Raw genomic sequence first — 15,398 nt, 5'->3', positions numbered from 1 at the left:
GAATTAAAGCAATACAGTTTATAGAATTTTAATGTTACATGTGTAACTTGTATATAGAACCAGGCCATTACAAGATCATTGTATGGAATAAAAGACTTTCAGTACTAAAGTGATTTAGTAGTTTCATGATGACTCTTAAAACTAAAGTAAACATATCCAAAATGTATTCTGAATCTCTGTTCCATCTGATAGCTAAAGCTTCTGACATTTTCTGGGCACAGTGTTTTCACTCTTGCTTTTGAGATTTTATTTACATTGCTTACCACAGCCGCTAAACCTTAGTCCCTTTTCCAGCATCTTCTCCTTTAGAAAATTTTCCCTTGGTTAATCATCAACCACATCTTGCCATTCCACAATACAACTATATAATATATGCATGTGCTATATTGTTTACATTAGTTACTATATTATTGTATTAGTTTCCTGAGGTTGTCCTATAACAAATTACCAAAACTGGGTGACTTTAGACAGTAGAAGTTTATTCTCTCATTGTTCTGGGATCCAGAAGTATGAAATCAAGGTACCTACTGGCAGGCCCATATTCCTGCTAAGGGCTGTGGGAAGAAATCTTCCCTTGCCTTTTGCAGCTTCCGGTGGTTGCTTGGTGGTCGTTGGCTTGTAGACTCATTACTCCCATCTCTGTTTTAGTCTTTGCATGTAGTTCTCTCTGTGTGTGTCTCTTTCTTCATGTGCTTTCCTATAAGGACACCAGCCAATGGGTTTGGGCCCATACTACAGTATGACCTCATTTTAGCTAATTATATCTGCAAAACCCTATATTCGAATAAGGTCACATTCTGCAGTTCTGGGAGGACAGGAATATTTGGGGGACATTATCCAACCTCGTGAAATTATGCTAAGAATATGTAATGTTTCTCACCCTTGTTTCTGTTCTGTTTCTCCACTAGATTGTAAAGACTTCCTAATAAAATAAGAAATTAAGGTTTGCAAAGAGCATTTTCAAATAGCTATATCTTTTGTGCTATTATACATTAAAACTTTGTTACTCTCTCAATATGTTATAACATTAAAATGATGTCTAGTACCTTTTCCATCTATTGGGGTAAAAATAAATGTTATAATTTTGAATTTTTGCTATCTTTTAAGAATATTTTCTCTCCTTTTTTTTAAGGATTGCAGCATTCAAGAAAAAATAGATTTAGAAATTCGAATGCGAGAAGGAATATGGAAGCTCCTTTCTCTGAGCACTCAGAAAGACCAGATCTTGCACGCAGTTAAGAATCTCATGGTATGCAATGCTCGAATAATGGCTTACACATCGGAGCTACAGAAATTAGAAGAACAGGTTGCAAATCAAACTGGAAGATGGTTAGTAGCATAGTTTTCTTATGGCTTTTAATGCACTCAAGTGTTTGAATAAGAACACAATATAATTTAATTTTAATGTCAATTATCAAGTCACAAAAGCTTTTAAAAAATAAATATACCAAAGTAGTCTCTGATATTATAAACATTTTGGCAGTAGAACTCAGAGTAAACTTAATATTATTAGCAGTTTTCACTAGGCAGTTTTGTTGTGTTCCAGATTATAAGATGGTTAAGAAGCAAGAATTGAGGGAATATTTTAAAAAGGACCAAGACTACGGCCCCTGGGTGGCTTAGTCGGTTAAGCCTCTGACTCTTGATTTCAGTTCAGGTTAGGATCTCAAGGTTGTGAGAGTGAGCATCGTCTCGGGATCCACACTCAGTGGGAGTCTGCTTGAGATTCTCTCCCTCTCGGTCTGCTCCTCTCCCCACAAGCTCACTCTCTCTCTCTCAAATGGTAAATAAATAAATCTTCAAAAAAAAAAAAAGGACCAAGACTGATAGTTGAGTATATAGAAATGTGAATTAAAAAAATTGCTTAAAAATGCTAATAAAGAGGTGCTAGCTGAGAGTAATGGAAACTTAAGTGTAGAAATTGAAATGCACACTCCTTTCATATGGTGAACATAAGTCCTAGAGAGGCAAGCAACTTACTCAAGGACATGTCACTGGCTAGTGACATGCTAACGAGAGGTTGCTTAGGATTTGCTGAGTACCTTCTGGTCCTTGTTCTCTCGGTTACTCTGTGCTGCCATTTTGGATCAGGTCTAGGATTTATTTGTAAATAAAATTTACATCCTATCCCATTTACAATGCCAAGTCTTTTTTTTTACTTCAACTTTTTATCATCAAAGTTTTCAAACATGCGCAAAAGAAGAGACTGTTGAGTAATTAACACCCATATATCCATCCTTAGGTTAAATAATTTTCAATATTTTGCTGTACTGATCCATCTATCCCCTTTTTTCTTTCTTAAATTTTTTTGACTTTTATTATTTTTTATTTTTATTTTATTTTATTTTTTTTGATGTAGTGTTCCATGATTCATTGTTTGCATGTAACACCCAGTGCTTCATAATGCCAAGTCTTCTTGAACCTAAGAATTGACTCAACTTTGTTGGTCTCTTTTCTAATATAAATGGTCTTACATCACCCATTGTTGATTAGTCTTAAAGCTCTAGCACTAGTGAAGAATTTCTTTTTATATCTTAGTGGCCGTTGTGCTGTTCACAGTACACCTCCACTAAATAGATACATAAGATAAAAACACAGGTTACAGAAAAAGATTTTTGTTTTGTTTTTGTTTTTAAAGATTTTATTTATTTATTTGAGACAGAGAGAATGAGAGACAGAGAGCATGAGAGGGAGGAGGGTCAGAGGGAGAAGCAGACTCCCTGCCGAGCAGGGAGCCCGATGTGGGACTCGATCCCGGGACTCCAGGATCATGACCTGAGCCGAAGGCAGTCGCTTAACCAACTGAGCCACCCAGGCGCCCCAGAAAAAGATATTTGTAAAAATAAAATGTTGATGAGATTGTGATATAATAAAGACTTGTGTACGAAGTAACTAATATTTATTCACTGTACTGCTTTTGGATAGCTATTTAATCTCTTTGGCCTCAGTTCCTTCATTACGGTTGGCAAGATAATATTTACATTTTTAAAACTAAGATTATATTGGGCGCCTGGGTGGCTCAGTTGGTTAAGCGACCGCCTTCGGCTCAGGTCATGATCCTGGAGTCCCAGGATCGAGTCCCGCATCGGGCTCCCTGCTCGGCAGGGAGCCTGCTTCTCCCTCTGACCCTCCCCCCTCTCATGTGCTCTCTGTCTCTCTCATTCTCTCTGTCTCAAATAAATAAATAAAATCTTAAAAAAAAAAAAATCTTTCTAAAACTAAGATTATATTAAAAACCTAATCTAATACTTTTTACATAATTGTTATTCAACAAATGTCAAATAATTTTCATTATTATTTATCCCTGACATTATAAAATGAAATTATTCTTGTGTCGTAATTTAGGAAAATATTTTTTCAGATGGACATACCTTGGTTTAAGTCCGTGCCTCTCAAACTGGGTCACATATATCACTGAGAGTACGTGATTATGTGTCAGGAGATACAAAAAGCCATGATAAATATGGCATATCTTCTTTATAACCATGAATTTTTAGGGTAAAACATGAGAAATTTGGAACTGTGGTATAATTTGAATTATTCTACGCACAAAGATATATGTTCTCCCCTCTCCATCCTTTTTAAGGACATTTTGTCAGGAGGGGGCTGTTTCAGTGGAAGAGTTTGAGAAGCACTGGTTAAAGTACAGGGTGGGACTAAAACCTTGCTATTACATCATCTCTCCCAGTTACATGAAATACTCCTCTGGGAATCCTATCTGTTCTCCACATTTATGTTCTTTACATATTTTTAGTGAATTGTGAATTGACCGTTTTCCTAATTTGGTAGTATGACTTTTCTAAAGTTACTGATTTATAAAAATGTTAAATAAACTTAATCCTTATTGGATTGATAGAAAAAAAATAGGAAAAAATATTTGGGACTCTCAACTGGAAATGTGTATGATTTTCAGTTTCTTTAGGGATTATCTTCATTAGATGAAAATAGCTTTGCACTAACATATATTTGTTCATAATTCCTATAAAAAATTGTCTCCCTTAATTATAAAATTATTTCTTTAAAGAAATCTGAATATTCCCTATGAATTCTTTTGTTTACAATTGCATTTTGTCATGTGCAGATATGATCTGCACTGATCAAATGTAACTGGAAATTGTAATTTTTTTTTTAAAGATTTTATTTATTTATTTGACAGAGAGAGACACAGTGAGAGAGGGAACACAAGCAGGGGGAGTGGCAGGCGGAGAGAGAAGCAGCATTTCAAGAAAGAAAAATAGCAAAATAAAAGCTCAGGGTGAAAGATGACCATGGATTATTTAAGAGCAGTGATGAGCTGTGTTTTGTTGAGGCTCAAGATGAAGCCAAAAGTTGAAAAGCAAGGGGGAAGCAAGATTCAGGAAAGTTTAGAAGGCTAGCTGGCAAGTGAACAGTTAACTGACAGATTTCCAGGTGCCAGATACTATGTTAAGGTGTGCACAAATATCACGTTATAAACTGAGAGAGGCATAAACCTCTATTAAAGACTTGGCAAATGGGACTTTGCAATATTAGATAACTGTTTCAAAGGACACACAGTGACTACGTGGCTAGGACATGAACCCAGATGACCCAAAAGCCTGAGGACTCCTCACCCTGGAGGAAGTTAATGGGGGTTAACGGACAGCCTTCTAGGTGCCAGATAATTGTGCTAAGGTGTTTGCAAATGTCACATTATAAACTGAGAGATATAAACCTCTTCTTAAACTTCCCAGCATTCTTTTTGTCACCTTCATGCGTATTCTTAAGTTCTGACTTTTGTTGTCCTCTACGCTTGCTGTGTTAAATGTTGTCAAGTATTATTCCCTACTTTGTTCAGTTTTTTAGTCAACTTTTTATTATGGAATTTTCATATGTAAAAAAAATAGTAAGAATAGTATGATAAAAATTTTAAGAATAATATATTCTCTACCTAGATGGACCAGTTAATAGTGTATAGGTTCATCTGCTCTCCCTTCTGTCTTTGTATTAGATGTACACACATACACATGCACACACATACATTTTTCTTTTTTTGTATTGATCCATTTGAAAATAATTTGCAGACAACATGGCATGTACATCTCAATGGTTCTAAAAACAAGCATTCTGCTACATAGCCAAAATATGATTATCATATGTAAAATATTAACAATAATTCCATAGTAATCATCTAATATTCAGTCTGAATTCACTTTCAGCTAGTTGTTAAAAGAAAATCCTTTATAGTTGTTTTTCCCAAACCAGAACTCAATCAAAGTTCATGTAGTACATTTGGTTATGACTCTTTATTTTCTTTTAATCATTTTATTTTTTATAAAGACTTCTTGCCATTAATGCTTTGCAGAGTCTACACTTTAAAAAAATATCCTTTAAAAATATCCTGCATTTTCTATTTATTTAATTAGCTCTTTGTAGTATCATTGAAACTTTTCTCCTATTTTCTGTTTTTGCTGTATCTGGAATTTGGGTTTAAAGGCTTATTCATAAGACTCAGGTTAAATATTTTTTTGGCTAGAATCTTTTGAGGGGAGGTTGGGTAGGATCTGTGCTGTCGATGTGAATGTGATGGGATTTACCACTCTGTGTGCTGCAGTTTGATCCCTTGGTTTGGATGGCAGTTGCTTGATTTCTCCTTTGTAATATAATGGTTTTTCCTTTGCAATTCCTAAGTAATCTTTGGGACATTATATTGGGACTAGGAGAATATTCTGTTATCTAACTAGCTTTCACTTAGTGGTTATATACATTTATGATCCTCACCTACATTATTATAATGGGGTTTGCAAATAGTGATTATCTAACCCTATTATTTTTTCTACACTTTGCAGTTAATCTTCTTTAAGGAAGGGCATTGCTCTCCTTTCTCTCTCCATAGATTCATGGATTGTTATTCAGTGTGTTATCATTTATAGTCATTAGTCTTTTGACAGATAAATTGTCTCAAATTTGTTTGATGGAAGTTCCTTCAGACTGACATTTTTATTCTTTTGACTTGCCTTTATTAGTCCTTAAGAACTTTCTTACTTTCTAGCACAAAAAGATGACCTAGGCTTGCCTTGTATTTTCTGTGCCTCACACCTAGAATCAGCCATTTATCTAATGGGTCCTGGTTCCCTTCACTGGCAAATGGTATTTTGAAATCAAGATCTGGGCACTGGGTGTGCCCATTGTTACTGGGGATCATTGATTTTAAACCTTTTTAGTAGACATAGCTATGGGAGAGATTTTTTTAAAAATTGTGAGTTTAAATTGATATTTGTAGGTTTTTGTTTTCTTGAATTATTTTATATTTATCTTTTTACTTATTCTGAAAACCTTAAGTCCTAGTAACAGTAATCTTTTTCCTTATTTGTTTAACTATATAATTATGTAAAGTAGTTTCATAATTTTAGTATTAATATGATTACTGACAGTAATCATAGGCATAGACAAGTTCAGGATTTCTTTGCAGTTCTTTCCCAACATATAGAAATTATGAAATTTTCCAACATACAAAAAGGTTAAAAGAATTGTACAATGAAGACTCATATACCCACCACCTAGATTCTACAATTAATATTTTAACTATATTTGCTTTATTCTAAATTCATCCTTCTGTTAATCCATCAATTCACCTTATTTTTTGTGATGTAATTCAAAGAAAGTTCATTGTGTGTGTGTGTGTGTGTCTATGTACAGGCAAACATGTGTACATTCCTGTGGACAGGCAGGAGACCATGATTAAAAGTTACTTAAAAATTATCTTTTTCTATGCACAAACAATGAATCATGGAACACTTCATCTAAAACTAATGATGTAATGTATGGGGATTAACATAAGAATAAAAAAATATCTTTTTCTTTCTGAATGGTTATGTTAACAGTTTCATAAACAGAGTCATCTATTGTTTCAATTTGAATTTGCCTTTTTTTTTTTTTTTACCCTTGGAATAAATGATACTTCTTGGATACGTCCTGTTTCTTTTTCTCCAACTCTGAATTAGTAGTACCTACCTCTGCCCCTCACTCTAAGAGGCAAGCATTGTTAACTGATTTTTTTTTCCACCATAGGTTTTGCCTGTTCTAGAGCTTAATATAAATGGAATTGTCTAGTATATACTCGTTTTTCCTTCAGCATCATACTTTTAAGATTCATTATGTAACTAGTGATTTGCTCCTCTTTATTGATAAGTAGTATTCCATTGTATGACTATACCATGGTGCCACTCCTTTGTAGTGTTGACTCTTCTCCAATTTCTTACTTTTGGTTGCTTGCCAATCCTTTCAGTTAGTTGTTTTTTAAGTAGTTTTTCTGGATTTTATGTTGTTTTCTATGGGAAACAGAAGAGGGAGAGGTAGAATTTTTCTAATATGAGGTACTTGGACATTACCAAAGAGGAATTCATTTTATATCTTGATCAAACAGATTTTTTTTAATTCTACTTTAAGGAATATTTTGTAATTTTCTTTCTGACTTAATATAGTCAATTTTCATAACTTGCATGGGCTTTTAAAGTTATATTTCTTTTTACCATGATACAAAGTTTAATGTTCAAAAGATCTATGTTATTGATTGTTTTTAAAGTCTTCTATAGGGGCACCTGAGTGGTTCAGTTGGTTAAGCGTCTGCCTTCGGCTTAGGTCATGATACCAGGGTCCTGGGATCGAGCCCTGCATAGGGCTCCTTGATCTCAGGGAGCCTGCTTCTCTCTCTCTCCCTCTGCCTCTCCCCCAGCTGTGCTCTCTCTCTCTCAAATAAATAAAATCTTAAAAAAAAATAAAGTCTTCTATAGTCTTATTTTTTGACCACTTGAACTATCTTGGACTGAAAGATAGGTTGAGATTTTTGTTATTAAGGTTTTTCTGTCTTACGCCTTTTATATTTGATACTTTCTGTTTTATGAAACATTTGGTATCTTTGCACTTGTTACATACATATTGTCAATTGCAGCCTTTAGTATTATAAAGTGTCCTTTTGTTGCTGTTGTCTCGTAGTGCTTTTTTAGACTTGAACTCTGGGGTTGCCTTTTAACAAGAAGATCATAACGGCAAGCATTCTTAGTGTTTGCGTTTGTTTGGTTTATCTTTGCCCATCTCTTTATGTTAGCCTTTATGAATCACTTTGTTGGAGGTGTGTTTCCTGTGTTCATCCCAGAGTTGGGTTTTACATTATGAGCGTATCTGAAAATCCTTTAACTAGGGGGTTTAAGCCTATTTACATTTATATTACTGATATACTTGATTTTAGCTTTGTCATATTCTTTTATGTTATGTTAACTTATGTGTATTATAATTGTGGTTTGTCTTTTAGTATTTGGTTTGTTCTGCTCTTTTTAATTTTTTTTAATTTAAGAAGAGTTTTACTGGTTATAGTAGTTACTGGAACTTCATATTAAAAAAAAAAAATTATATAATTCCCCCTGACTTAGGCTTTTACTATTTTGTTTTTTACTTTAAAAGATATCATTTTGTTTTCACTTATCATCTGTGGGGAGATCAGTGAACTTATTTTCCCATTTATTTCCTTCTCTATCTTTCTATTTTATTTTGGTTTATTATTATTATTTTCTAGGCTGTCTTCTCCTTTGGTTGAGTAGATACTATTCACATGCTAATCTTGTACTTGTCTCTCACCTTTTTTTTAGTCTCTGATCTACTCTTAAATATGTATAACATTCACTACCTGTCCTTTTGTACTTTCCAAAATCATCTCTTATTTGGAGAAAGGTTATGATCTAGTAGATTTTTCAATGTGAGCATAGCTTTCTTCACATTCTTTTATGTTTAAAGTGCTTTTCTTTAGTGTTTGAACTTAAAAGCACAGCTTGGCTGTATACAAAATACTTGGCCAATGCTTCTTTCCTGAAAGAAGCATTTTTTCTTAAAAACCACACTCCTCTGTTGTCTTATCAGGAAATCTAATGTCTAATTTTCTTTCCTTTGTAAATGACTTGGTCTTTTTGTCTAGAGGCTGAAAATACTTTTCACTGTCTTAAAGTCAGATAATTTTATTGGGGTATGTTTAAAGGCTGAGCATTTTGGCTCGCTTAGGACTCTTTCAGTATGTAGATTCAGTTCTTTTATTTTCAGTTTTCCTAGAGTTAAAGCCTCTAGAATAAAGCATTAATTGTCTCATTATTTTGTTTTTATTATTCAAAGACTCCAATTACACATAAGTTGGATCTTCTTTGCCTGTCTTCTATGTCTATCACTTTCTCTTTGATGTTTTTAAAAATCTTTATCTCATTTTTGTCTTTTGGCTCTTTTCATTCTCATCCACTATGTCCCTTAATGTACTTTCAGTTTTATGTCTTCATCCTTGGGCACTTGGTATTTTACTCTTCATTTCAGAAATGATTTTATTTTCCTTTTTCCAATTTCTTTCCTGTTCTTACTCTCATTTTTTTTTTTTGCATATTTACCTATTGTTTATCCTTTATTAGTATGAGATATAAAGATTTCAGATTCCTCACTTCCTCATATTTATAATAGCTTATTAAATTGCACTTAATTCATTTTGGAATATCATGTTTTTGTTACTTTATATTTTTTGGAGAGTGGTTGATGGAGTATTTTTATCAGCTGAAGCATTTTGACTCCTCCTGTTTTCATTTTGTGGTAGCTTTCTATGGATGTTTGGGTCCTTTTTTTTTTTCGTCCCTAGTTAAATATGCAGGATGTAGAGTTTTCCTGGGCCAAGTGATGATTTATGGCCAAGTGAGAGCAGTCTCTTTAATAAATGATGCCTTTGAGATGTTGGTTAGTTGGTTTCCTGATTTTTTTATAGTATTTTGTTTTTTAAGGCTTTTAACTTCGATTGCTTTCTTCTTCTTTTTCTTCTTCTTCTTCTTTTTTTTCATGGCCAAACCTTTAAAGGATACCTGTTTCACTGTGTGTCTTTCTTCTCCATAAGACTAATAATTTCTGAACCAGAATTCTTTTGGAGTCCCTTTCAACTCTCTAGGAGCCAGGGCTATGGTATCCATCAGGTCTTATATCCATTGTCTTTTCTTCTAGGAGAGATCATAAGTTGATATTGTGTTTTGCAATGGGTACCTGACCTCCAGGAGCTGGCTTTGACGGTTTCAGTTGTCAATTTCCCCACGTATATGTAAATTGTAGTTTGTTTAGTCTCTGTTTTGTAGTTATGCTGTAAAGTATGGGCCACAGGTGATTTTATTTGCTTTCCTTGTTGATCTGTTGATTTGTCAGAGAGAGAGCACAAGCAGAGGGGGCGGCAGGCAGAGCAGGCAGAGGGAGAAGCAGGTTCCCAGCTGAGCAAGGAGCCCGATGTGGGACTTGATCCCAGGACCCCAGGATCATGACCGGAGCCAAAGGCAGACGATTAACCGATTGAGCCACCCAGGTGTCCCCATACTCTGCTCACCCTAACAAATGTTTTAGTGCCTTTTCCACATGAGCTCCAAGTTAAATACTGAGGCCAAAAATACAAATACAAAGTAATCCTTATATTTGTGTAACATATCTAAGAATGACATAGAATACATTTAAAATATTATTTCATTCAGTACCTATGAGGTAAGTAGATATTTCTCCTATTTTACAGATGACGATGCTGAGGCTAAGAGGTTAACAGCAACTCTTTAGCATAACTAGTTACTGATGGTAAGAATCAGACCAAAGATTCAGACTGAATCTACTAAATACTCCCTCATCCATCAAAATGGCCACATATATTTCACTTCATTCAGTATTCACTAAACATTTATTGTCTTAGAAGGTACTAAGCTGTATACCAGGTACTGGTGATTCAGCAGTGAACAAAATAGATGAAAGAAATCCTTACAGAGCTTACATTCTAGCAATAATATTCTCTCCTATCCCATCCTGCAAATATATCTCTTGTCTTAACTTCTGAAATACTTTATTTGGTTTTATAAAAATACTATTAGTCAAAGTCATTTGTAGCACCTAATTATGCATATCATTCAATGTAATTGTGATTTTAATAATGCCACACTAACCAGTTTCTTATAATCCAGTTGCCTAATATATTGCTTAAACACTAATAAACTGAAAAAAGAAAAAGTATAGATGGCAAGTGAAAATTGTGTACTCCTGGTATTTCTACAATAAAACATGGTATATTAAAAACATTGCTGACTTTATTTTTTAAACTTTATATTATTTGGTGTCGATTGAGTTTGTTATGTCAAGGTTTGAAATAGAAACCTCATCTTCCCAATTTAAGATACTTAGAAAGTTATTAATTTTATACCACATAATTTAAGATGTTTTAAATTCCACATTAAGCACTTCCGAATGTCATAGTTTTCACATATTTGCATAAGAGGTGAAGGATTTTATAACCTGCTTCCAAATAATAGAATCCCAGTTAGAATTCTCTTAGTACTTCATTAAGAAAATATAAAATACTTCCATAGTTGTTTAATTTCTAATTATACCTTGTTAATTTTGGCAAATAAATGCTATTTTAAATTCCCATATTGAATAATATAAAATAGGATAATCTGTACTTAGTCAATTTTAATACAGATTTTTGAGCAACAAAGTGGTTGATTGGCACCCTCTGTTGGTCACTTTATTTACCTACAGGCAGAAATTAAGTAAAAAGCAAAATTAAAAGTTTGTCTTTAATATTTTTATCATTATCTTTTAAATTAACATTTATAAGTCTCACCAAAATAATACTCTAAACTGGGTTTATAAGAATAAGGTACACTACTATTTAGCTGTGCCTCTATTTGGATAATTTTGTGGTTATTTGCTTTTTCCTCAGGCTGGCTCTCTAATTGTAGCGTTTAGAATTGGCATTAACATTGCAGATTTTCAAACAAGTATTTATTTAACTGTAGCAAACTATTAGCTACAGTAGCACATTATTAAACAGAATGTTTAACAATTTTATTGTCAATTTGGATTAATTAGGAAAACATCACATTTTAGCACCCTAAATAACAGTTTGAGGAGTTATTTGAATTGAAAATAATTCAGGCTTCAGCAAAATGAGGCTGAATTAGTTCAGTGTGTCTCTCATTTAAAAAAAAAAAACAGATTTAATTATTCTGTAAGATTATATGATTAAATGGATTTAAATTATAGTTTGATAATATTTATGTATAATAAGTTTGTTGGCTGGCCCTGGAAATGCCTATGCAAGTATATTATGATTACAGAGAAGAAAGCTGTATGTACTCTGCCGTGTGGTTAAATCATTTGGGGGGATTTTTTTTTTTTTTTTTTTTTTTGTGGTAAATTTTCAGCAAGTTTGCTTTTGGTGGTTCTTATATTTCAGAATTTCACTTACCTGCAAAAGCATCACATTTAATCCAATTTAGTAATACCTAATGGATCTCAACTTTAGCATAATCTATGACCTATTCCATAATACTCAAGTTACTCACCATATTAGAGCTTTCTTGTGTTTCTTCATTGAAATAAGTATTTTAGGAATTTATAATGTGCATTGCTCATATAGAAGGTGTTTTTAGAAATATTACTTACAAGTGCCAGCCAACTGTATATATATTGTATTTCTTATACCAATTTGAGGAAATTGAGATTTGTGTTTGATTTCTAGTGTGCCTTAGAGTAGGCTAGTCAATTGAAATTTTCACTCTGTGATGAACTAATAAGCAAGCTAATGTTCTTCAACATGACAAGTTCAGTTCTCCAACTAAACTTGAGTATAAAATATTGAACTTGACTTAAAATTTATGATTCAATGAAATATTATTTTTAAGTAATCAATGAGTACTTTTATTTTTACTTAGTGAATTCCCTGTTTTAACTTAAATACTAATGTGACCACAAAGAAATTAGATAGGATCTTGAGAAATTTATGGTTTGTTTTTTTTTAAAGACTTTATTTATTTATTTATTCATGAGAGACAGAGAGAGAGAGAGGCAGAGGGAGAAGCAGGCTCCTAAGGATCAGGGAGCCCGATGTGGGACTCGATCATGACCTGAGCCGAAGGCAGACGCTCAACCATCTGAGCCACCCAGGTGCCCTGAGAAATTTATGGTTTTAAGTCTACTACATTACTTCAGTTATACCTCACATGTAGTTCTATAAATACTATATACATGTCTTATGTAAGTTTATCAACTTAAGTATATCAGTATATTATTTCAGCTCATATGGACTATATTTCCCTAAAGTGCTTATGTGCTTAATCCAGTAAGAGTAAGAGAAGTAGACTGATATATTGTCTTCAAATCTTGATGTATAATAAAGAATATCTATGCAATCATTTTAACATGCCTACTGAAATGCGATGAGATGGTGTCATACTCTTCTGAAAATTAGTTACACTTCAGAATCCCATCCAATCTTTCTCCAAAAGCTCTCTTAGAATCAAACATTGCTAAAATGTCTATGCTGCCCAGAGCTGTCTATACATTCAACGCCATCCCAATCAAAATACCAACAGCATTTTTCAAAGTGCTGGAACAAACAATCCTAAAATTTGTATGAAATCAGAAAAGACCCTGAATTGCCAAGGAAATGTTGAAAAAGAAAAAGCTGGGGGCATCACGTTGCCGGATTTCAAGCTATATTACAAAGCAGTGATCACCAAGACAGTGTGATACTAGCACAAAAACAGACATACAGACCAATGGAACAGAATAGAGAACCCAGATATGGACCCTCAACTCTATGGTCAAATAATCTTTGACAAAGCAGGAAAAAATATGCAACGGAAAAAAGTCTCTTCAATAAATGGTGCTGGGAAAATTGGACAGCTATTTACAGAAGAATGAAACTCGACCATTCTCTAACACCATAACGAAGATAAACTCAAAATGGATGAAAGACCTCAATGTGAGACAGGAATCCATCAAAATCCTGGAGGAGAACACAGGCAGTAGCATTTTCGACATCGGTCACAGCAACTTCTTTCAAAACACGTCTCCAAAGGCAAGGGAAACAAAAGCAAAAATGAACTTTTGGGACTTCATCAAGATAAAAAGCTTCTACACAGCAAAGGAAACAGTCAACAAAAACAAAACAGAGAGGCAACCCACAGAATGGGAGAAGATATTTGCAAATGACACTACAGACAAAGCGCTGATTTCCAAGATCTATAAAGGACTTCTCAAACTCAACACCCAAAAAACAAGTCAAAAAATGGGCAGAAGACGTGAAAAGACACTTCTCTGAAGAAGACATACAAATGGCTAACAGACACATGAAAAAATGTTCATCATCATTAGCCATCAGGGAAATTCAAATCAAAACCACATTGAGATACCACCTTACACCAGTTAGGATGGCAAAAATGGACAAGGCAAGAAGCAACAAATATTGGAGAGGTTGTAGAGAAAAGGGAACCCTCTTACACTGTTGGTGGGAACGCAAGTTGGTACAGCCACTTTGGAAAACGGTATGGAGGTTCCTCAAAAAATTAAAAATAGAGCTCCCTATGACCCAGCAATTGCACTACTGGTTATTTACCCCAAAGATTTACCTTTTCACAGATGTAGTGAAAAGAAGGGCCATATGCACCCCAATGTTCATAGCAGCTCAATGTCCACAGTAGCCAAATTGTGGAAAGAGCTGGGATGCCCTTCAACAGATGAATGGATAAAGAAGATGTGGTCCATATATACAATGGAATATTACTCAGCCATGAGAAAGGATGAATACCTAACTTTTGCATCAACATGGATGGGACTGGAGGAGGTTATGCTAAGTAAAATAAGTCAAGCAGAGAAAGTCAATTATCATATGGTTTCACTTATTTGTGGAACATAAGGAATAGCATGGAGGACATTAGGAGAAGGAAGGGAAAAATGAAGGCGGGGAATCTGAGGGGGAGAAAAACCATGAGAGACAATGGACTTCAGGAAACAAACTGAGGGTTTTAGAGGGGAGGGGATTGGGGGGATGGGTTAGCCCGGTGATGGGTATTAAGGAGGGCATGTTTTGCATGGAGCACTGGGTGTTATATGCAAACAATGAATCATGGAACACTGCATCAAAAACTAATGATGTACTGTATGGTGACTAACATAACATAATAAAAAAAAAGAATCCAACAGTGTATTCAGATGAAAAGTTTTAATCTTATAACATTATTTGAAGTACCTAATTAAATTAGCCAGTAGTTAATTAGCTAGCCAAATTAAGTCGAGACCCATCCTCACCCCCAAGAAAGTGCAAAGCAGAATACTCTGGGAAATATTGCTCTAGAAATGGCAATGCAAATTTCTAAATGTGGGATATTAGGAAATAAGATACTGGAAAAATATTCAAGGGTGGGATTGATTTGATTTACCAGGAGATAACTATTTTGAATTTTTTTTATGGTAATAGTATATTCTAAAGTCAGATCTGGGAGTGTCTTATATACCAAAAATTTTACTTGAGACTTTTTCTGTTGTCATGACAATGTTTTACTCCATATTTTATTCTCTGCAGAGCCACTCCCTTCCTTTAGTGTCTGAGTTAATTT

General features: G+C 34.1%; 1 protein-coding gene across 1 annotated transcript in view; it reads left to right on the top strand.

Annotated features, from left to right (window-relative positions):
* The window catches only part of LOC118020073 (rhotekin-2), a 73,225-nt gene that overhangs the window by 5,635 nt on the left and 52,192 nt on the right, over positions 1-15,398 (top strand). Inside the window, exon 2 of the mRNA XM_035019937.1 lies at positions 1,133-1,329. Coding sequence (XP_034875828.1) covers positions 1,133-1,329 — 197 coding nt within the window. The remainder of the gene's footprint in view (positions 1-1,132; positions 1,330-15,398) is intronic.

The sequence above is a fragment of the Mirounga leonina genome, unplaced genomic scaffold (assembly GCF_011800145.1).
Source record: "Mirounga leonina isolate KUSES-001 unplaced genomic scaffold, KU_Mleo_1.0 Mir_109, whole genome shotgun sequence".
Taxonomy (NCBI): Eukaryota; Metazoa; Chordata; class Mammalia; order Carnivora; family Phocidae; genus Mirounga; species Mirounga leonina.
The sequence above is the reverse complement of the archived record's forward strand: the minus strand, read 5'-3'. Positions and strand labels throughout refer to the sequence as shown.